Below are 22,097 nucleotides of genomic sequence, written 5' to 3'. Positions count from 1 at the left end.
GGGAAGCGCTTGGACCAGGGCCTGGCTCATTATATGTGTTGAGTAAATGTGGCCTATAGTTCTGTGTTTGACTCTCATGTATCTAGAGTCCTGCTTGCTGCCAACTCATAGGTTCCTAGAAGATAAGGGAGGGCTGACCCACCCTGTGGGCCCTGTGGCATCTGGCATGGAACCTGGCATGCAGGATGGATATTGGGTCAGTGAGTAGAGGGGCCAGGTACTAGATTGAGCCCCCTGCAGACTCTCCTCGGTGCCAGGCACTGGAGCACTGGAGGGGTCAGTACCTATCCCAGTCCTTGGCGACCTGCCAGCAATCTGAGGTATCTGTGCTGGGAGACAGGGACTCGAGGGTGCAGTGGGTACTCTGATAAAGGGCCCTGAAGCCAAACTCTGGGGCAAGAGGCTCTGGCTAAGGAAGATGCCCAGTCTGAGTCTTGAAATAGGAGCAGGCCAGGCAAAGAGGATATTGTGAGCCCATGCGTGTGTGTGTGTGTAAAAGTCATTGCAGGTATATGAACCAGCTCCACATGAAATCAGGGAATAGTCTCGTGTGCTCAGGGAACTTCAAGCCAGTTGGGGTGACTGGAGTATCAACTTTGGGAATGGGGGTGATGGGAAAGGCTAGGCGAAAACAGTAGGCAGAGGTGGGCATTGATGCTGGAATGAAGGGTTTGTTTATCATCTCGTTGGTATGGATGACACCACCCCTACCCCCAGGGGTTCTGAGGGAGATGGAATTGAAACAGGGATTGAAGAGAAGGGTAACAGGGGAAGAGAGAGCATGGGTTTTCTGGGGGCCCTGCCCCCTACCCCAGGCTGGCTCCAGGGTGACTCCCAGCAGCAACAGCAACAGCGGCCCCCATATTGACGATCTGTATGGAGAAGGCTGATGTATGGAGGGAGGAAGGCTGACCCTGGGTTCCAACCCCCATCTCTCAGCTTTGCAAGGCTTCTGTCAGCTGCCTTGGGTGGCAGCACCCGCCCTATGCTGATGGCTCAGCCCTGCCAATCAATACATTGATAGCCCTGGAAGCTTAATGGACAGGCTGGGGGTGGGGAAGGTGACGTGGCAGCATCACTGTGTCCTGGCTGGGCAGGGTGTGAGGAGTGTGACAGGAGAGAGAGAAGTTGGGCTGAGGGGGCTGAGCAGGACTCAGATTCAGGGGTGAGCCTGGTTTTCCACCTCCTCTTTCTGTCCAGGGCTGCTGGCTGGGGGAAGAAACGACAGGGGCTTTGAAGCCAGTTGCTCTTGTTGTCTGCTGTTGAGTCAGTCTGACTCATAGTGACCCTATAGGACGGACTAGAACTGCCCCATAAAGGTTCCTTAGCTGTAATCTTTACAGGAGCAGATCGCCAGGTCTTTTCTCCCATGCAACCGCTGGGTGGGTTCAAACTGTTGATCTATCAGTTAGCAGCTGAGCGCTTAACCATTGTGCCACCAGGGCTCCAGAGAGGGGTTCAAATTTTGACTCTGTCTCCTACGTTCTGTACAACTTGGGCAATCCTCTGGTCTCTTTGTGTCCCCCTTTGTCATCTGTCACATGCTCAGGTGATAGGTGATGTGAGGAATAGGGGGGTGGGGCTTGGCAAGTGCTCAGCCCGGCCCTGGCACCGAGTAACACCCAGTTAGTGGGTTCGCTGTCAAGGGTAATAATAATCTGAAGGGCACTGTGGCTGGCAGCTGCTCCAGGCCAGAGTCCAGGCCTGCTCTCAAGGGAGGATGTGGGGAGCTGCATTTTGGGGTGGATAGGGTACTGACTTCTCCAGGGACCACCCTAGAGTGGGTGCAGGTCTCAGGTTTGGATCTAGAGTTTGGAGTAGTGCTGAAGGCCTTGGCTTGGAGATGCCACTGTTGGTGGGAGGCGGGTGGTGGTGAAGTGTGGCCAGAAGTCTGTGGGCCACCCCTCCTGGGGCCAGGGAGACCCTGCCATTCTGGGCAGGCTGACTAGAGACAGTGGCACCGATCTCAAGCAGCCACCTTGAGGAGCGGTGACCTGTCTGGGAGGGGGCAGTCTGACCCCATCTTCCTCGCTTGGGTAGGTGGGGTGAGCTTGAGGCCTTCAGTCCTTTCGTACCCATCCCCTGAAGCTTGTGGCCAGAACAAATTGCTGTCCTGAAATAGGGGAAGGGAAGTAGGTGAAGGAGAGAGAGGGAGAATGGAAGCTGGCAAGGGTGAAGTGGTGGCGAGCTTATGCTCTAGAATGAAGGGGAGCTGCACTTGAATCTTAATTCCTTGGCTCACCAATTCTGTGACTCTGGACAAGTGATTTAACCTCTTTGAGCCTCAGTTTCCTCATCTGTAAAATGGGCATACTAATCATACCTACTGATAGTGTTACTCTGGGTATTACATGGAATAATTTACCTAAAGTGGTTCTTAGCATGGAGGGAGTGCTCAATAAGTAGGGCTGTTTAAAAAAACAAAACAAAATAAGGGAAAAAACAGTAGTGGCTATTATTACTAATATCTTTTTCTGAGATAAATACTATAAATGATCCCCATTTTGCAGATGAGAAAACGGAGGCTTAAAGAAGTCAAATGAGTTGGTAATCTGGGGTGGAACCAGGTAATGCATAAAGTCAGCTAGTCATTTTGTTGTTAAATGCCTGGGTGTGTGCGTGTGTTTGTGTCGTGTGTGTATGTAGGTGATATGTAATGTGGCGGATGTCCATGGGAGGTGGCAGTGTGGCCCTGGAAGAAATAGGAAGTCCCCACACAGGCCTTTCAAAGCTATGAGAGGGTCTGTGAGGCTGGTGGTTGCTGGATGCCTCGTGGGAGAGGGTCCCTGGAGAGAATCTGGCAGCTTCAGGGCTGGGGGCTCATCCTAAGCTCTTTCACCCCATGGCAGGTTCCCATAAAGGTTCCCGAGAAAAGAGGCTTGGAAGATAGGCAGGGGCTAGATGGTGAGGGACACTCGGCCGTGATCCTGTGGGGGGTGGGCACCCAGGCCAGGGTTTTGAGCAGGGAGATGGTATCAAGTTGTGTGTTGAGGACCTGCTCCGAGGGTGCACTTGACGAGGGCAAGAGTGGGCAGTGAGGTCTGCCCACGAGGATGGTGCCCAGGACCTTGGTAGACCCCGCGGGCAGGGGACATCTGACCCTACTGGGTCCTTGCTGCCCCTGGTGCAGTTTCTGGTTTGGGGAGCAAATATTCTCCCCAGAACTAAAGCTTTCAAGGCAGGGGAAGGGGCCAGGTGGTTGGGGTCTTAGGCTGCAGGGGAACCCTGCTATAGGACACCCCTCTGTGGGAAAAGCTTCTTCCACCCTCAAGATAATTCATGTTTACGGGGTTGAGGGAAAGGCGCCTTCCCTCTGCAGAAGGGAACATTTGTTATGTGCCAGCCCTTCTCGCTTTGCGAGAGTTGCAGCAATTTGATTTTTTTCACACAGCAACTTTTCAACACCCCTGATAATCGTGCACTTGGAAGGGCGTTAACCGGGAGAGAGCAGCTCTGGCTGTCTGGGGAAGCCTCGAAGGCAGACCTTCTCTCAGGGCAGCAGAGGGAAGTGAGCTGCCACCAGCCAGCAGGAAAGGAGGGGGCACGGAATGTTCCTCAAGGTGGTCCCACATTGTGGGAGCTCTAGAGGTAGACCCTGTGTCCCTGGAGGAGTTGCCTCAGAGGTCAGACCTGTGAAATGAGTTCTCCCTCCACAAGTGGGTGAAGGAATTAAACAAGTGCCATACCTAGCCATTCTTCTGAGGCACCTCTGGGTGCACTCAAATTGCTAACCTCAAACAGTTAAATGCTGGACTACTGGCCAAAAGGTTAGCAGTTTAAACCTACCCACAAGTGCCTCAGAAGACAGGCCTGGCAATCTGTTTCTGAAAGGTCACAGCCTTGAAAACCCTATGGTGCAGCTGTACTCTGCACACATGGTGTTGCCATGAGTTGGAATCGATTCAACAACCGTAGCTAGAGTGCTTCTTAGCACAGTGCCTGGGACAGAGAACCCCTTAGCAATCGATAGCGTTATAAACACCACACATTGTCCCTCTGCTGGGCACTGTGCTTGTTTGGATCGTGAAGTGGAGGGGCTGATCTTAGCCTCTGATTTCCCAGTCTGAGCCAGTTGTTTAACAAACGTTTGCTGAGCGCCTCCTCAGGGCAGGGCTGGAGGTCCAAGGCTGGACCAGACAAGCTTTCTGCTGTCCAGGAACTCGAGGGACAATAAACTATTGAAGTAGAGTGTCGTAACGCAGCCTGGGGGTGGGGTGGGGCAGGAAAGACTTCCAGGAGGAGGCACCTCAAAGCAGGTGTCAGCCAGTTGGAAGGGGCCAGGGGTCTCCAAGGCAGAGGTTTCACCTGGAAGCCCAGGAGGACCCCTGCCTTGCCAGGAGGACAGACCCTGTTTCTGTGTCAGAGGCCACCCCTGCTAACTCCCCCGGGGTTGATCCGGCTACAGAGTGTGGCTTAAACGGTGGAAGCTGGGCAAGATGGATTGTCCCTGCCAACATCCTGGGAAGGGCCACCTGATAGGCCCTCTGACCCTGGGTCACCCCACTGCTTCTGTCCAGTGGGCAGGGAGAAAATCATTAATGGGAAGCCGGCTTCTGGGCCAGGGCAGCTCCCCTTGGGGGCCTGGGGTTAGGAGATTGGTTTGACCTCTGGTCAATAAGGTCTCCTGTGAGCAGGAGGAGAGGAGAGGGCCAGGAGGGATGCCCAGAAGTCCTTGGGGGAGGGGAGAGGCCCAGCCACCTCAGGAAGTTATTCTAGGGAGGTCGAGGGCATGAGTGGCGGTCTCTAGGACATGCCCCCAGGTATGGGCCTCAGGGGCATTGGAGCTCTTTCCTTCGCATGAGTCCCAAGCTGTGATTGGGGATGGGGGCTGACCGTGAGGGGTAGTGGAAGCCAAGGGGGTACATATCTGGGGGACCAGCAGCCCACCTGGCTCCACTGGGCTGGATGGCTCACAGGAACGGACTAGAATTGTCTGAGCCTGTTTCTTCATCTGTCAAACGGAGATGATAAGCGTTCCCATGTCACAGGGTTGTTGGGAGTATCAAAGCAGTACCATCTTCCTGAATTGTAATCTGCACCAAGGAAGTACCCTGGCTCTTGGGGTGTGAGAGTGTGATCTGCTGTGTTTGTAGGGCTTTACTTTACCAGCATGGAACTGACTCAGACTCATGGTAACCCCATGTGTGCAGAGCAGAGCTGTGCTCCATAGGGTTTTTGAGGCTGTGACCTTTCAGAAGCAGATCACCAGGACTTTCTTCTGAGGCACCTCTGAGTGGGTTTGAACTGCCAACCTTTTGATTAGTAGTCAGGCACTTAACCGTTTGTGCTACCCAGGAACTCTGGGCTTCACTTAGAGCTTAAAGAGGCTCTCTTTTGTTATATCAATAGTTACCCCTACTGAGTGCTTACTCTGTGCTAGGCACCGTTCTGAGCACTTTATGTGTTGTTTTATATGTTTAATCTTCACAGTAATCCATGAGGTGGGTACCATTATCATTACCTCACCTTATACATGAGGAATCTGAGGCACAGTGAGCTTAAAAGCATGCCTGAGTTTCTCTTAGCTAGGGAGTGGCACACCCTGGGGTTTGAACCTGGGCCCTGTGCTCCTGATCATCATAGCATTTCTCAGCAGGGGGGCAGGCAGGACCCAGCAAGGAGGGCCTCAAGGACAGGGCCTGATGCCTGGGGGCTGCCTGCAGGAGTAGTGTACGGGCTTGGGGGCCACAGACACCTGGGTTTAACTCTGCCATGGCCCACTCTGTGACCTTGTCAGTTAAGCTTCAGATCCTCAGTTTTCTCATCTGTAATATGGGGTGATACATTTATCCAAAGAATTATTGCGAAGGTTAAATAATACATCCAGTTGAAGTGCCTGTGAGGCGGGGTGGAGGAATGTTCAGGTCAGGTTGGTGTTACAGAGACCCTGGCTGGAGCGTGGGGGCCTAGCAATGATGAAGACACGACCCCTGTCCTTGGGAGCTCACAGTTGAGGGGAGGGACAGAGGTGTGGCTAGCCAAGGTTCCGAGAGCTCTGCGGTGGGCTGGGTGGGGCCGTGCTCTCACGGCAAGGGGTCCTGTGTGGTCGTCCTGCGTGCCCAGCGTTGTGCTAGAGCTTGTGGGCTCACAGAACAAACCCAGAGTCCCGTTCAGTCTTCTGGGGCCGATAGCATGACACAGGGATCCAAATGGCAGGTGACGGGAAAGCCTAATTAATGCTCAATGGCATGATAGGACTCTAACGTGTCTATTCAAAATTCATTTGTTCGTTCATTTATTCAAAAAATGGTGTTTCTGCTGTGCTATGGGCTGGGGGTATAGCAGCGAACAAGGTACAGCTCCAGCTTTCATGGTTCTGCCAGTCTAGTGGGGGAGACAGATAATAAACAGATCAGTAGATGCTCTGTCAGGTTGCGAAGTCCTGAAAGAAAAGCAAAGACTGGAAAAGGGATGGAGAGTGACGGAAGTGGGTGCTGTCTCAGAAAGGCGGTCAAGAAAGGTCTGTCTGAAATAGTGGGGAAGCCAGCACAACTTGTCCAAGGCAGTAAAATTTAAAAAAAAAGAAAGATCTGTCTGAGGAGGCGATGTTTGAGCAGAGGCCTGAATGAAGCAGAGGGGCCAGAAAGAGCTTTGAGGTAGAGGGAACAGCAAGTGCAAAGGCCCTGAGGCAGGAGTGTGTTCGGAAGTTTCCCAGGCATAGTAAGGCAGCCATGTAATGAGGGGAGAGAGTGGTAGGAGATGAAGGGGGAAGAGCAGTCGTGGTCTCCCCATGCAGGTCCTTGACGTCAGTAAGATGGGAGAGTGTTGAGAGGGAAGGTCCTGATAATCGTGCACTTGGAAGGGTGTTAACCGGGAGAGAGCAGCTCTGGCTGTCTGGGGAAGCCTCGAAGGCAGACCTTGGATTTGAGTGGAGGATAGACTTCCGGGGAAAGAGCGGAAGCCAGGAGGTCAGTGAGGGGGTGGTTGCAAGTAGTCCGGGTGAGAGGCAGTGGTGGGGGACAGGAAGACTGGAGAGAGATGTGTTGGCATAACCAGAGAAGGCTTCCTGGAGGAAGTGGACAGACAAGAGGCAAGCCTTGAGGGATACGGGGGATCTCAATGGGAGATGCAAAGTGAAGGCATCTTCAAGAAGGGTTGTGATGTGGGCAGATACTTGGTGTTGGGGGTGGCATGAGGGCCCTTGGGGGGTGGGGAGGAGACCTCCAGCATCAGCTTCCAGGGGAGAAGTTGTATTGGGCTCTGGTCCATTCATCCCCAGAATGAAACTCGCCAGCCCCTCCTTTTCTGATATGAACCCAAAGAACAATTATATGTGCCCCATCAATCTCCCATCTCCATATCGTTTTTGACACTTCCCCCTTCCCCTGTTTGCTCAGTTTATGTAATCAGGTTGGGGACATTGTCCCCCCTGCCACCCGCAAGTTTACAGAGAAGGAATCTGAGGCAGAACAAACTGTGTGCCCAAGGTCACTCCAGAAACCTTACCTTCAACCTGCTTGCTTTAACTCGGGGCTGATTCTTAGCTTTGCCACTTCTTGGCTGGGCCACATTGGGCAACTTACTTCTCTCTGAGTTTCAGTTGCCCTATCTGTGGAATGAGGGTGTGTGTGTGCAGTGGACCTGGCCCAGAGCCTTGCTCTTTGATGGGAACGTTGCTGGCTCCTGTGTCGAGGCAACCCAGGAGCTCCCGCGTGGCTCACCATCTCCTTTTCCCTGCCCAGGTGCTGGTGGCCGAGGAGAACGTGGACTTCCGCATCCACGTGGAGAACCAGACGCGGGCTCGGGACGATGTGAGCCGTAAGCAGCTGCGGCTGTACCAGCTGTACAGCCGGACCAGTGGGAAACACATCCAGGTCCTGGGCCGCAGGATCAGTGCCCGCGGCGAGGACGGGGACAAGTATGGTATGTGCCAATCCCCTTTGCCTACAAACACACACTGTTTAAGGCCTTGAAGGACTCAGGTTGAAATCTTAACTTTGCCATGTCCTGGCTGTGTGACTTGAGACCTGTCACTCAGCCTATCCGGGCCTTAGTTTCCTTATCTGTAAGGTGGGAAAGCAATAGTGCATTTTTGAGAGCCTTGTCAGGAGTATTAACTGAGGACGTGAACAAAAATTGCTTTGCTGCTGGTGAACACCCCATAAATGGCAGTCATCATGGGTGTCAGAGCTGTTGCTGCCTGGGGATTGCCTAAAGCAGGTGGCTGTTCCTCATGCCCCAGGTTCAGACACTCCGAGGGAGAACCTCTGGGTAATGCTTTTTGGATGCTGCTGCTGATGCTGGTGGAATCTGGCCTGGTGGTGTATGTGCGTGTGTGCGTGTGTGTGCGTGTGTGTGCATGTGTATGTGTGTGCTATGAGCTCGAGTTTGTGCACCTGTGAGCCACAGGCATTCGCAAAACCTTGGGACATGGCCCCCTGAACCTGCCCTTGACCCTGGAACTGCCTAGCCCCCACTCTGGGGTGTTTGGAGCCATCATCCTCTTGCTGCCTCCTCAGAGCGGTCTGGGAGCAGTGAGGCACCCTGACTGCCCTCACTCCCCAAGCCCCCAGCCCACAAAGACCCTCAGCAGTGAGCGAACCAGACGTGACCTCGCCCTTCAGAACTTGTGGGTATCTGGCAGACACGGAGCACATTCTCATCATCCAGGTTATTTATTTAAAGTTGCTGGGAAGGAGAAGTAGAGGCTGCTGTGAGGCCCCCTGGTCCCTGACTCTCGACTCTCACTGGGAAGTACCCCCTGCCCCCTGCCCCATCCCTGGCTCTCAGGCTTAGGTTTGGGGAGCTGTGACTATGGGTCCTGTGGGTGGCGGCTGAGCCTGCCAGTCTGGGCTCCTTTGCAGCGGTGCCCCCGCTGCCCGCCGGCTCCTGCCCACTGCAATTGGGACATGACAACAAGACAAATAATTTCTTGGACCTTTTATCTTGGACACCATTTATTTTCCCTCAGCCCCGGGGCAGGATTGACCTCATGGTAGGGCCCAAGTGTGGCAGCTGCATCGCCACTGGGGGTGGGCTGGGCCAGGCCAGCCGGGCAGGGCTGGGCCACGCAGGCAGTGGCTCGGGCTCCGGCATCTCCAAGCCAGCTGCCTCCCTCCCTTCTCCTTGCCTCGCTCACTACTTACTGCCTCCCTTCCACGCTCTCTGTATTCTCTCTTCCTGGCTATTGCTGCTTTTATCAGGGCCTCTCAGTCTGAGTCCTTCTCCCCTCCTTCCTGGTTCTCCCTCTCTCCCCTCTCTTTGTTTTTGTCCATCTCTCTGTGCCCCCCTCTGCACCATCTCTGTCCTTCTCCCTGTCCCCCTCCCTCTGAGCACAGTCCCTCCCCTCCTCCCCATCTCTCCCAGGCCCTCTGCTGGTCACCTCTCTGGGCCTCCTGTGGCTCTGTGTCCCCCTCCCCTAACACCCGGCTGTGCTGGGCAGACCCAGGTGGCAGTTTTCCCTGGGATCTGCTGTCCAGTTGCTGCCAGAGAAGGGGCAGCTGGCTGGCCGGGCAGGCGGGAGGTGCCCTCCTGGGGAGCCCGGAGCTCTCACTGGCCCCTCCAGGCTGGGAGAGTACAGGGGGGTCAGACTCTGGTCTGAACCATCTGTCCATGCCCTGAGACAAGAGGCAGGAGTGCGGAGGATGAGGAGCCAGTGATGCAGGCTCCGCTCTAGCAAGCCCATGCCCTCTCCCTTCCTCTGCAGAGCTCCCTGTGACCTCGGGCAAGCCCTTTGCCTGCTCTGGGCCTCAGTTTCCCTTCGGTAAAATTTGAGGGTTGGTCTAGAGCTGTGCCTCGTGTAACTGTTAACTTGCAGGTGAGTCATCAAAGGATCTTGTGAAAATGCAGATTCCAGATTCTGCAGGTCTGGAGCGGGGCCTGAGCTCTGGCATTTCCAGCAAGCTCGCAGGTGGTACCCAGGGATCACACTTGGCATGTTGAGGGGTTGGCCAATCATGGCTTCTTTTCCAGTACCACAAACTCCATGATTTAGTAACCCTCTCTCAGGGAATATTTTTATACACTCCCACCAACCCCCCAATACCCAGGGCAGCGTGGGGTGGGGCCTTGCTGGCTGGTGCTGCTCCATTTAAATGTTGAATTAGAAACGCAGATGAGGCGCAGGGACCCCATCTGTGAGCCCTGGGAGAGGAAGTGAGACAATGGAGCCAATTGAGGCTTCCAATCTAGATAATCAATACAAATATTATTGGGAGGGTGATTTATGTGGCTGGGTTGGGCCAGGAGGATGGGGCTGTTCTGTCGATCTGCATTAGGGGATCTTCCCTGCCTGTGGGGGAGGGGCAGTGGCAGTCCTGTCCCAGCTCGGGCCAGGGTGCCCAGGATGGTCCAGGAACTCGCTCCCTCCTTCTCTGGTTCAGTCCAGCTAACAGAATCATGCAACCAATTTAATACATACTTAGTTAGAATCATATAATTTTATAACGTGCCATATCTCAGAATTTCAGCAAACACCCAGTATAAACAAGATCCCTATAAATGCCTGGGATCTGGACTCCCCATGAACATCTGGAATCTCAGATTCTTATAAATACCCCAAGTCTATAGGAGGCGCTAGACTCAGCCTCGAAGGGCTTCAGGTGGAGGTCCACCTTTGTCTGGGTGCTTTGCATCAATGGGCAGTCCTTCAGTGAAATCTACATGGATGCGGCTGGGGCTTCTATGCCTTGGTGTTCTGCAAGAGGGTCTCCTCGTGGCCCCCAGAGCACTGTGGGAGCCTCAAGGGTGGGCTGCTCCAGGAAGAGAGGGCTGTCTTAGCTTGGGGCTGGTCTCTGGGGGAGAGGACAGCAGCCAGAGAACTGGAGGCTTTGGTGGTGGTATACCTGGGGGGAGGCAGGGCCACCCTGCCCACCTGGGATTACATCAGCCCCTCTCCTTCCTGCCCTCTGTCCAGTCACCCCTGTCCTTCAGGCAGTTGCCACCTGGAAGAAAGAGCACTAAACCAAGGACACCTGAGTCACACTTGTAGCTCTGCCCCTGAACAGCCTGCAGAGCCTGGGGCAGGTGTCTCTGGCTGTGGGCTCAGTTTCTTCGTCTGACAAGTGGGCATCAGAAGGCCCTATGTCACCTGCCCCCAGGTTGATGCACCTAAGCCCAGGATATGGAGGCATCTGCTCCTCTTGGCTGCAGGAAGGATGGCTGCTGGGTGACTGGAGGCGGAGCCCCAGATGGGGATGGGCAGAGGGAGAGCCTCGGGCAGCTGAGCCCAGACCTAGGAAGTATCAGGGGTCCCCACATTGGGGGTGGGGCTGAGGGCAACTCTGTTTTTAAAGCCTTATGATTGAATGTTTCTTCTGATTTCACTTGTCTCTACTTGAGACAAAAATTACTTAAAAAAATGTTTTGCCAGAGTCCAGCCTTCCAGGACTGCGCAGGCCAGGGGAGGTGCTGTGCCAGGCAGGGAGGCAGTAGTGGGAGGAGTTGAGCATGTAGACTCGAGGCTGGTGGGGTTTGAATCTCAGCTCCAACACTTACTAGCTGGGTGACTGTGGATCTGTGAGTTAGCCTTCCAATACTGTTTCCTCTTCTATAAAATGAGTTAATTGAAATGAGATAGTATCTTATGCCCTAAGATGATATTATCATTAAAGCAAGAATTTTAATAGTAACTACCTATACTCATTTCTGTGAGGGGGTTGGGGGAAAGAGGGTACGGCCATGGGCTCAGGTTGAGTCTCCCTTCTTAGGTTCCAGAAGGGACCCTGGAGAAGAACGGGTGCTGCCTCTTCCCACTGGGGGACCCTGGCATGTCATACAGATAAAAAGAGGGTCCTGCAACCTGATTCCAGGCTGCAGGGTCTGGCTGACCATGATCGGGCTGCCGTCCCAAGCCAGATGAGGAAGGGTCTTTGGACCTTCTTGTTGGGTATGGTCCAATCTTGCAGTCACTCATTCAAGGACTAATTACTGAGCATGGGATACAATGGTGAGTCAGACATAGCTGGCCCAGCCCTCTGGGCACTCTCAGTCTAGGCCTCTTGCTCCTTCCTAGGGGCTGAGTTTGAGTGGGAAGAGCCTGGGCCACTAGCTTGCTCGGTGATCTTGAGCCCGTCCCCTTCCCTCCCTGGACCTCAGTTTCCTCATCTTTAATGGGTGGGGCAGGGAGGGATGCGTGTGTGTTGTTGGTACTCTGCAGGCTTCCTTCAGCTCAGGCCTGGTGTCCGCCAGTGTCAGCCTGCCTTTGCTTGGGCTCAGCTCCACCAAGCAGCCTTCCTGAGCCCCCCGGCTGGGGGACATACACTGAGCTCCCATGCATGCCCTTGTTCCAGCGAGGACCCTGCGGGGGTGGAAGCCTATGTTGATGTGTCTGGCCCCCCTCTGAGAATTTGAATCCTGGGAAGCAATGAACCTGCCCTGCTTTCTGCTGTGTCCCCATGTTCGGCTCAAGGCCTGGCAGAGACCAGGCACCCCTAAAGGTCACTGGATGAATGAATAAAATGATTGTGGGGGCATCTCCAAGCATAATCAGGGGCTGACTTGTATGGATCACACAGGAAGGGGATGAGCTGGAGGCAAGGGTGGGAGGGAGTCCTCTTGTCCCCGTTTCCCCCACCCTGGTACTCTAATCTGCTGGAGGGCTGAGTTCCAGCAAGGAGTAAGGTCCCCAGGGCTGAGGAAGCAGAAACCCCTGCTCTAAGTGTGAGCCCCCATAGTCCATGCTCCAAAATGTGAGACCATGTCACTCCTCTGCTGAGAGGCTCTTATCTCACCTAATCCAAGTCCTTGAATCAGCTGCAAGGCCTGGTGCAGCCTGGCTCCTCATTGCTGCTCCAACCTCAGGCTCTTGTCTTTGCTTGCTGTGCCCTGGCCACCATGGCCACATCAGTCAGGCTCCTGGCTAAGGGCCTTTGCATTGGCTGTTACCCCAGCCTGAGAATATTCTCATTAGACACCCCCACAGCTGCTTCCCCACTTCACCCAGGCTTCTGTTCGATTGTCCCCTTATCAGAGAGTCCCTATCTCTGCCCCTCATTGATATATTTTTCTTCCTCGCACTTCTCACCATCTGGCATTATGCTATGCATTTAGCTTTTCACTGTCTTTCTGTCCTGCTGTAATAAACACAAACTCTTCGAGGGTCAGATTTGTCTGTTTTGTTCACTATTGCATCCCCAGTGCCTGGAGCTGACCACATGGCAGGTGCTCAATATCTGCTTGAGCAAGTGGGTGCCTGGTGCTTCCTGTGTGCATCTGGGGATGTGGATATGGATCACTCCCCTGGCGACATCATGGCAAGGGGCTTCTCTTCATGCTTGGGGAGGTGCCTGCACAGAGCTCAGCACACAGTAGGTACTTAGCAAATCAATCCTTCCGTCCCTTCCTACCTCTCTCCCTCCCTCCCTCTTTTCCTCCCTTCCTCTCTCTCTTCTTTCCATCCAACTACCCATCCACCTGTCTTTCTGTCTGTCTGTCTGTCTGTCTGTTGGTTTGTCCATCATCTATGAGAGCTGACCTTGCACTATGCAGTGGGGATAGAGGGAGAAACAGACCCAGCTTCCCCTAGCAGCTCTCTCAGCTGGGAAGGGGCATTGATACCTTAGTCTGAGCCCCCCGCCCTCTGAGCTCATGGCCCAGAACTCCTGTCCCTGGTGAGGAGTGGCCACCCATGCCTCACTGACCCCACAGCTGAAATGGCTACACCAGAGCTACAGCGAGGATTAAATATAGCTCTTGATCAATCCTATTGATTTTTTCCTCTTCCTTTCCGGTGAGCTCATGTGGCCTGCAAACCTCCTCAGGGACTTTAGGAGAAGGGGAACTGTGGGCACTTTTAGAGAAAAGACCTGTGTGTGTGTGAGAGAGAGGATGTGTGTGTGTGTGAGTGAGTGTGTCTGTATATGTGTGTGAGTGCATGTCTATGTCTCTGTGAGTGTATGTGTGTCTTTGTGTGTGTGTGTGTGAGTGTGTGTGTATGTGAGTGTGTATGTCTGTGTGTTTCTCTCTCTGTGTGTATATGTGTGTAACAGTGATGGGGAAAGATCTTCAGAAAGGATTCCTTCTCCCCTAGCCCCCACTTCTCTCTCCCTTTCCTGACCTGGCCCACCTTCAGAGGGGAGGAAGGGAGTACTGATTTGGCGTGACCTCCAAGCTCCTTTCTAGCAAGGACGTCTCCTTGCTGCAGGATGATGCTTGGAGAGCCGCCAGCAGCACTGTCAGTGCTGGAATTGCAGCGGCCAGCTGCTGGCCACCTGGGCAGGGCCCACGTGGGGGGCCGACTCTCTCAGCTCTCCCTGGCTTCTAGCTCCCCACTTCTCTCACAGGTCTGGGGATGACTTACCCTGACGCGTGGGGAAAATAAACCCCATTCTCCAGCTTTGTTCTCTGGGTCCTGCCTCCTGCGACTCTGTCACTACTCTCTTTGTACTGTGCCTCTCTCTGGCTCTCTGGCTACCGCTCTGTGCCTTTCTCACCCCTCCAACCAGTGATCTTAAAAGTGAGGGTCCGGATCACGTCCTGGGAAGCCCAGCCAGGGGATCACACTGGAGTCAACCAATCAACGTCACTTCTCTTTCCTCTGCCATTGCCTGTTTGCAGGGTGTCTGTCCACCCTGCCCAGCTGCCTCTGTCGGACTCTCTGTATCTGTCTGTCTCAGAACAGCTGGAGTTCCTCTACCTGTGTTCAAATCCTGGTCCCACCACTTGCTAGCTATGTGACTCTGGGCAAGTAACTTCACTGCTCAGTCTCAGTTTCTTCATCTGTAAAATGAGGGTAATAGTTCCTACTTCCTAGGATTGCTGTGAGGACCAAATGAAATAATCCATGTTTAGACCTTGGCCCAGTGCTGGCTAAGTGCTCAGATAAGTATTAGCTGTTATTTTTTAGTTATCATTGTTAATCCAGGCATTGAAGAGAAACAGGGAAAAAAGAAAGAGAGCTTCCTTTCCAGCTCCTTTTCCTTCCACTCTCTCTTTTTTCCTTTCCTGCTTTCCACTCTGGTTGTGGGAGAAGGAGTGGGTGCCTTTGAGCTCCATCTGTCCCACCCCTCCCTGGTCTGCTGGGCTCCTGCTATGTGCTGGGCCCTAGGGAGACTTCTGTGGGGTGTGGAGCTCCCGCTTTTGCACTAGCCCCTTCTGGTTCATGCAGCCTTTTCTTCCCTCGCCCAGATCTGAAACCCTTCCTTGCCACTCTAACTGTGGTCTGACCCAGTCTTGGTGCTCCTCAGGGCTCCCCCCATCTTCCAATATTGGTTCCAAGGCACCTTCCTCAGGGTGGTCCTAGGGGCCGCCTCCTGTCTCAAGGTCATTTGGGAGTGGAGCTGGGGAGGGATGGGCCCCAACCTTTGGCCCTGCAGGTGTTTCTCTACCCATCGGCCTCTGCTCCAAGAAATCGAGTACAAAGAGAAGGCCTCACCTGCCTCCATTTGGTGTTCACTCACTTACTCACTCCTCCTGGGAAGGGACTAGGGTGGAAGAGAAGTGGGTGGTGGGATAGACAGGCTAAGACCGAGAATTCTGGGCCAGCCTGCCCAGGTTTGCATCTTAGCTCCATCACAGTGTGACCTTGGGACTCAGTTTTCTTATCTGTAAAATGGAGGTAATAATAATAGTTCTGACCTCATAGGGTTGTCATGAGGATGAAATGAAATAATGTACATAATGTAGCTAGAACAGTGACCCAGAGTAGAACTGTCCCCATAGGGTTTCCAAGGAGTGGCTGGTGGATTTGAACTGCCGACCTTTTTGTTTAGCAGCCAAACTCTTAACCACTTACCACTACACCCCCAGGGCTCCAATAATAACAGTTCTAACCTCACAGGATTGAGGATGAAGTGAAATAATGCACATAATGTAGCTAGCACATAATGTACCAGCACATGGTAAGCTTTAAATAAATGTGAGTTACCGATATTTCTCAGAGGGACAGAAGCAAAAGAGGCCTTAGAGGTCACCTGGTCCTGGTCCAGAGAGGGACGGGGTTTTTCTCTTGGTCACACAGCAAGTCAGAATATGTCATAGTAACACTGAGACTGGGGATGGGGTGGGTGGGAGCTCCGGGTTCTAGTATCTTGAGTAGTGCAGGCCAGAGATTGCTCTGGCATGGAGAAAAAGGAGTGGGGAAGAACGCTGACTATGGAATCAGAGACCAGGATTCAAACTCCTATCCTGCCCTTACTAGCTGTGTGACCTTGAGCAGATCCCTTCACCTCTCTGAATCTCATTTTCTTTAACTTGTAAGTGATGTTAGTCATACCTACCTCACAAGGTTGTTTATTCATTTAATGAAATTTATTTATTGATCATTTACTATGAGCCGGGGGTGTGTTGCTGCTGCTGCTATTGTTATTGGTTGCTGTTGAGTCGATTCCGACTCATGGTGACCCCATGTGTACAGAGTAGAACTGCTCCATAGGGATTTCAAGGCTGTGACCTTTCAGAAGCAGATCGCTAGGCCTATCTTCTGAGGTGTCTCTGGGTGGATTTAAACCACCAGCCTTTCAGCTAGCCATTGAGCACTTAACCATTTGCACTACCTGGGCACCTGGCTATGTGTTAGGAGCTGGAAATCCAAGTGGTGAACAAGACAGATAAGTCCCTGCCCTCATGGATAAGAAAGGTAATGGATAAAATAATTGCAGAGAAGAGCTCTGAGGAAAATAGAGCAGGGGGTGGGGAAAAGCTGGGTTGGGGAGAGTGGTGCTGACGTTAGACAGTAAGGCCAGGGAAGGCCTCTCTGAGCAGGTGACGTTTGAGTCAGAACTCACTATGGGAGGCTCTGGGTAAAGCAATCTCCTGGCAGAGGGAAAAGCAAGTGCAAAGGCCCTGAGGCAGGAGTATGCTTGGTATGTTAGAGGAGGAGGCTTGTGTATCTGGAGGGCTGTGAAAGAGGGGGAGCAGTGGGGACAGTCAATAGAGGCCTGAACATTTGCCTCTCATGGTCCCCAGTAAAGAGTTTGGATTTTCTTCTAAGTGGGTTGCGGATCACCAGAAGGCTTTTAGCAGGAAAGAGACATAATTAAATTTATATTTTTAAAGGATCCCTCTGGCCGATGTGTAGAGGATAGCCAGTTTGGGGCGGGGTGGGGAAGGGTAGCAGCAGGGGCAGGCTGTTGAGCTGTGCAGGCTTGAGGTGATGGTGGCCCGCCAGGTGCGGAAGGAGTCTGATGAGGAATTGAATTAGACAATGTCAGAAACCCCTCCCGCCTGACCTGGTGCAGGCTCCATGCATGGAACTGAGCTAGATGAGGCTTCTAGTTCCCGAGAGTGGCATCTTGGGGGCTTGGGGACATGAGAGCAGGGATCAGGCAGGCTCTGGTGGCAAACCTAGCATGGGTGGTGTCTCTCTCTCTCTCCTTCTCTCTCATTCGCTCACTCTCTTGCTTACTTGCTGAGAACTGCTGCTGCTATTACTCCCCAAAGACTTTACATAATTCTGGCCCAGATCCCTCTTCATGATGTCATGCGCCAAGTGGAGTCTAGGTCACTCCGTTGCATGCTGCGGTCGGTGGGAGAACAGAATTCTGGCTCCCCTGGTGATGTGGCCTGGCGCAGACCCTCCCCATGCTGGGTGGGGGCAGCAGGTGGGGGGGCAGTCAAGCCCTGGCCTCAGGCCCATTTGGCCTGCTCAGGCAAGGGCAGAGCCTCCTGTGGTGGATCTGGCTGATGCGTGGTGGGGAGTGGGTTTTGGGGCCCATCTCCCCAGAGCCCTGGGCCCCTGGAGCCCAGGCCCCAAGCATAAAGAGGCAAGCTGACCTGACATCAGCCCCTCTTGCTAGGTTGCCTCATGGAACCTCAGTTTCCTACTCTGTAAAATGGGGACAAGGATACCCAATCTTGTGGGGATGTGTGGCTTCAGTGGGCTCACACAGGTGCCAGGCTGATGGGTAGTAGAAGCTGTTCTGAGGACAGAGCTCAGGCACGTGCTGGGGGAGAGGCGAACAGAGCAGAGTCTCCCCTTGGACTCACGTGGGCCCCAGCCCTGTGGCTTCACCACTTTCCTTACAGTCGCCCATCCCTGCCGAGCCCCCAAACTCGACTCCCCACTGCCGGAGAGAACCAGAAGAGGGTAAAATCCCCTCCCTCATGCACAGATGAGGAAACTGAGGCTCAGAGGGGGATGTGGCTTGCTCAGGGTCACACAGCCTGGGATGGCAATGCCAGAAGTGGAATCTGAGCCCGTGAGTCCCAACCCGAACTGCTTTCTGATGTACCTCGCGGCTGTGGGGATGGCTGTGACCCTGGAGGATACCTGGGAAGTTCAGATCAGAGGGCAAGACTTGGGGAAACAAGTTCTGCTCCATCTCCACCCTTTGCCACACATCTGATTTTTCCACTATGTTTTTTTTTTAATCATCAGGAAAACTGTTATATAGTTATTAGGGAACTTAAACAAGTTGCTGAGTTTCCTCTGCTCAACCTCTGAGAACAGGGAGCTAGGCTCTTTATGGCATCATTTTGAATAAGCCTCACAATAACTGTTAAAGATTAGAGATGATGTGGCGCGAAGAGTTAAGCGCTTGACCACTAGCCAAAAGGTTGTGGTTTGAACCCATGCAGAGGCGCCTTAGAAGACAGGCCTGGTGATCTGCTTTTGAAAGGTCACAGCCTTGCAGACCTCATGGTGCTGTTCTACTCTGCACACATGGGGTTGCCATGAGTCAGAACTGACTCGACAGCAACTAACAACAATATCCTCATTTTACAGACGAAGAAACTGAGGTCCCACGTCATACAGTTGGCAGGTGGAGTCAGGAATTCATGTCTAGATCTGTGCATTCCAGTGCTTTCCCCTTTTCCCTTATACATGCTGCCTTCATCAGTAGAAGGTCCTAGGAGCTGGAGACCCTCATGACCCACCCAGTCCCTATCATGTGTGAGGCCTGAGCTAAGGGAGGAGATGGAGAAGCAAGTCCCAGAGCTGCTGTGATGTTTGGCCCTGTGTTCCTGGGACCAAGCTAACCAGGGAAATTATAGGGAGTTTGAATTAAAGGGGAACAGGGAGGATCGAGGGCTTGTATCACCCCCCTCATCTTGGCGTTGGTTAATACTCCTGACTCAGTGTTTACTAGAGATGGGGGGAAGGTGGAGGGAAGAATGTGCCTCCCCTTGTTTCTAGAATTACTAAATTCTTGTTAGATCTTTAAATTTTATGTAAATTCTTATTTTTTTCATGGAAAGGTGGGTATCATATTTTAATTAGTAGTAGTGTCAAAGGAGGGCTAGATTAATTATTGGAAATCTCTAGTTCCAGATGGTTTTAATTTTCACAGCAGGGCACTAAGGTATATATTTTTAAAAAAATTTATTAAAATCATACCTAGTGTATTTTAGGGGCACTGAGGTACACTCTTTGTGGCTCCAAGGATACTGTACTCAGGAATTTGGGGCTGTGATTTTTGTTATGGAGAAGTAAGCCCCTTGTCACTGAAATTAAAATTTTGTGGGTGAGGGAGGGGCAGATGCAGGAAGGGAGTGTGAGAATGGGGGTGGGGTGCAGAGGCAAAGAAAGCAGCAGTGGAGGCTGGGGAGGGGAAGACCAGGCATAGGGGTTCAAGACCAGAGAGGAGAGTGAGCTCAGAGAGGGTGCATCTCTTGCCCAAAATCACACAGCACCCTAATGGGGAGAAAATGTGGACTGGCAGAGGGACAGAGAAGGATCTGGACATAGCATACCTAGTCAGTGGATGATGACCGTTTAGCAACTTGTTGTCCTTGTTTAGTCAGAGCTGTGGGGGGTCATCTCTGGACAACCCCGTCCTGAGGGGGTGGCCTAGCATGGGGTCTCCCTCTCCTAGACCAGGGGATATTCAGTTCTGATTGGGACTTCTGGGCTCCTGGGAGTTAGTCACCTCTCAGTCTTGGTGGGCTTGATTGAGGGAAGTGGGATATCCTGAATATATCCTGGGGGCTCACACCTCCCCTCCATGTGCCTTCCCCACTTCAGGTGGCCAGGGCAGAGGTGCCAGGGGGCACTCTCAGGGCTTCCAGGAGTTCGCCTCTGACCTAACTCTGGAGGAAGTAACTCGATGTCCTCAAAGACAGGGTGTATGTAAGTGTGTGTGTGTGCGTGTGTGCATGCTCGCATACACCTGTCTGTCTTAGTCTTGAGACCGCAGCTTCTCTGCGGTTATTTGTATGACAGTTGGTCCTGCTTTGAGAAATGTTATTTGTATGGTTGTCTATCTGGCTTTGGAGAATGAGGTTATTTGTATGGATCTCTGTCCAGCTTTGGGAAGTGGGGTTATTTGTATGACTGTTGGTTCTGCTTTGGGGCATAGGGTTATTTGTATGACTGTCTGTCTGGCTTTGGGGAATGCGGTTATTTGTATGGCTGCCGGTCCTGCTTTGGGGAATGGTGGAGAGGGGTTGTGGGAGGTGGGTGATGGCGATGAGAAGACAGGTACACCTGTTTTTAGCCACAAGGGAATGACCAGGGTCCCAGGTGGAGCCAAGAGAGGCTGGGACTGGGGAACACGTGAGGGATGGCTTCCGTCTCCGATGGGACCTGTGAAAGGCCTCCCCATGCCTTATTTTGGGGGATGGGGGACAAGGGACAGGGTCAGGGACCATGAGTTCCTGAGTCTTTAGGCCAAGCCATTGCCCCTGGTAAAAAATGTGTCTTGTTCTCCTTCTGCCTTTCGAAGCCCAGCTCCTAGTGGAGACAGACACCTTCGGTAGTCAAGTCCGGATCAAGGGCAAGGAGACGGAATTCTACCTGTGTATGAACCGGAAAGGCAAGCTCGTGGGGAAGGTGAGTGATGGCCCTGAATTCCCGGGAACTTGGGGGTCCCCCTGGCAGCTCTGGGGAGCTGGGATGTGTGTCCAAGACCCTGTCAGCCCCAAATGGAAAACAGGCCCTGCGAGTGTGTGTATGTGTGTATGTGTGTGATTCCCATTGTAATCTCTTCTTTTCACCCCCTTCTTTGCCCGGCACACCAGCCTGCCAGGCCAAGTTTCCATGGCTGTGAGTTTGGGGTAACTGCAGGGCCCAGATCTCTCAAGGTGGAAGTGGAGCTTCGGTAGTGGGAGAAACTTCGGGGTGTCCTGGGGCTCCCCAGCTGAGTGTACCTGATGTCTGGGAACAAGGAACTGGAAGGCCAAGGGTGGTGGCTGCAGCAATTGTTTTAACAATCGCCAGAGGTTTATAGTGCTTTGCAGCAGCTGCCTACGGAACGTGGACTTTTGTCGGCTCACCAGGCCTCACGGTTCTAGCATTTCAGGAAGATTTTATTACTTTGCAATGGGCAAGAGAGCTGCGTGTAACGAATTAGGGCAGGGTGTCGAGATGGACCTACATGCTGGAGGCTCTGAGCCTCTACTGGTGCTGTGTCTCTGTGCCCCCCGTCTTATTTCTGGGTGTGCTTGTTTGTGATGTTCACACACTTACTTCCTTTGGGTGTTCACATGGAGGGTAACACTGGCAGCAGCTCTATGGTGGAGTCATGCTCTGTGTCCACCCTTCTCTCTGCAGGGACCCTACGCACCTCCATAGCCATCTTGCATAATGTGGGGAGGGGGCTCTGTCTGGGCTTGCATAATGTGGGGAGGGGGCTCTGTCTGGGCAGGTGGAGTCGGGGTAGAGGGTAACCCCAGACTGCAAGGGAGGAGAGCTTCTCCTGCTTGAGGGCAAGGCCCTGGATGATTATCAGTCCTTTACTACACCGCCTTTGGGGAAGGAGGTGACCACAGTCTTGTAAACAAGCAATGTTTTTGATTTTTCTGAATGGCCACTTCCTACCCCTCTCTCTGCCTCCTCTCCTTTATGCGCAGGGCGCTGAGGAGAGTGTAACATGCCAGGGACCTGAGCCACGGTTTTGTCGTATTATTATTATCAGTTAATAATAACGGTAACTACTGCCTCCCTTAATTGAGCACCTACTTTCTGCCAGGCTCTGAGCAAAAATGCTCACAGAGAATCCCATGAAGTCGCTACCATTATCTTCCCCTGTTTCACAGATGTGAAAGCTGAGGCTTGGCAGTGTCCCGGGCACTTGTCCCAAGTCTCACGCTAGAGCTAGGCGGGATTCGGAGCCCTATTTGGAAGGAAAACATTCCAGCTGCACTGCCCACAATCTCTTAAGCGTCCCAAAGAGCAAAATAATAGTAATCCGAAGAGCGCGTCTTCTCGATGCCGAGGAGTGGTTTTAATTAGTGATTCACTCTGCAAAGCCCCGAGGCCAGCCGGCCGGCGTGGGGGC

General features: G+C 53.0%; 1 protein-coding gene across 1 annotated transcript in view; it reads left to right on the top strand.

The window, feature by feature from the left end:
* The first annotated feature begins 7,604 nt into the window (after positions 1-7,604).
* FGF18 (fibroblast growth factor 18) overlaps positions 7,605-22,097 on the top strand; it is a 19,236-nt gene continuing 4,743 nt past the window's right edge. The window contains exons 1-2 of the mRNA XM_004371312.2: positions 7,605-7,863; positions 20,544-20,650. Of these exons, the coding sequence (XP_004371369.2) occupies positions 7,605-7,863; positions 20,544-20,650 (366 nt within the window). The remainder of the gene's footprint in view (positions 7,864-20,543; positions 20,651-22,097) is intronic.

The sequence above is a fragment of the Trichechus manatus genome, unplaced genomic scaffold (genome assembly GCF_000243295.1).
Source record: "Trichechus manatus latirostris isolate Lorelei unplaced genomic scaffold, TriManLat1.0 scaffold00011, whole genome shotgun sequence".
NCBI lineage: Eukaryota > Metazoa > Chordata > Mammalia > Sirenia > Trichechidae > Trichechus > Trichechus manatus.
The sequence above is the reverse complement of the archived record's forward strand: the minus strand, read 5'-3'. Positions and strand labels throughout refer to the sequence as shown.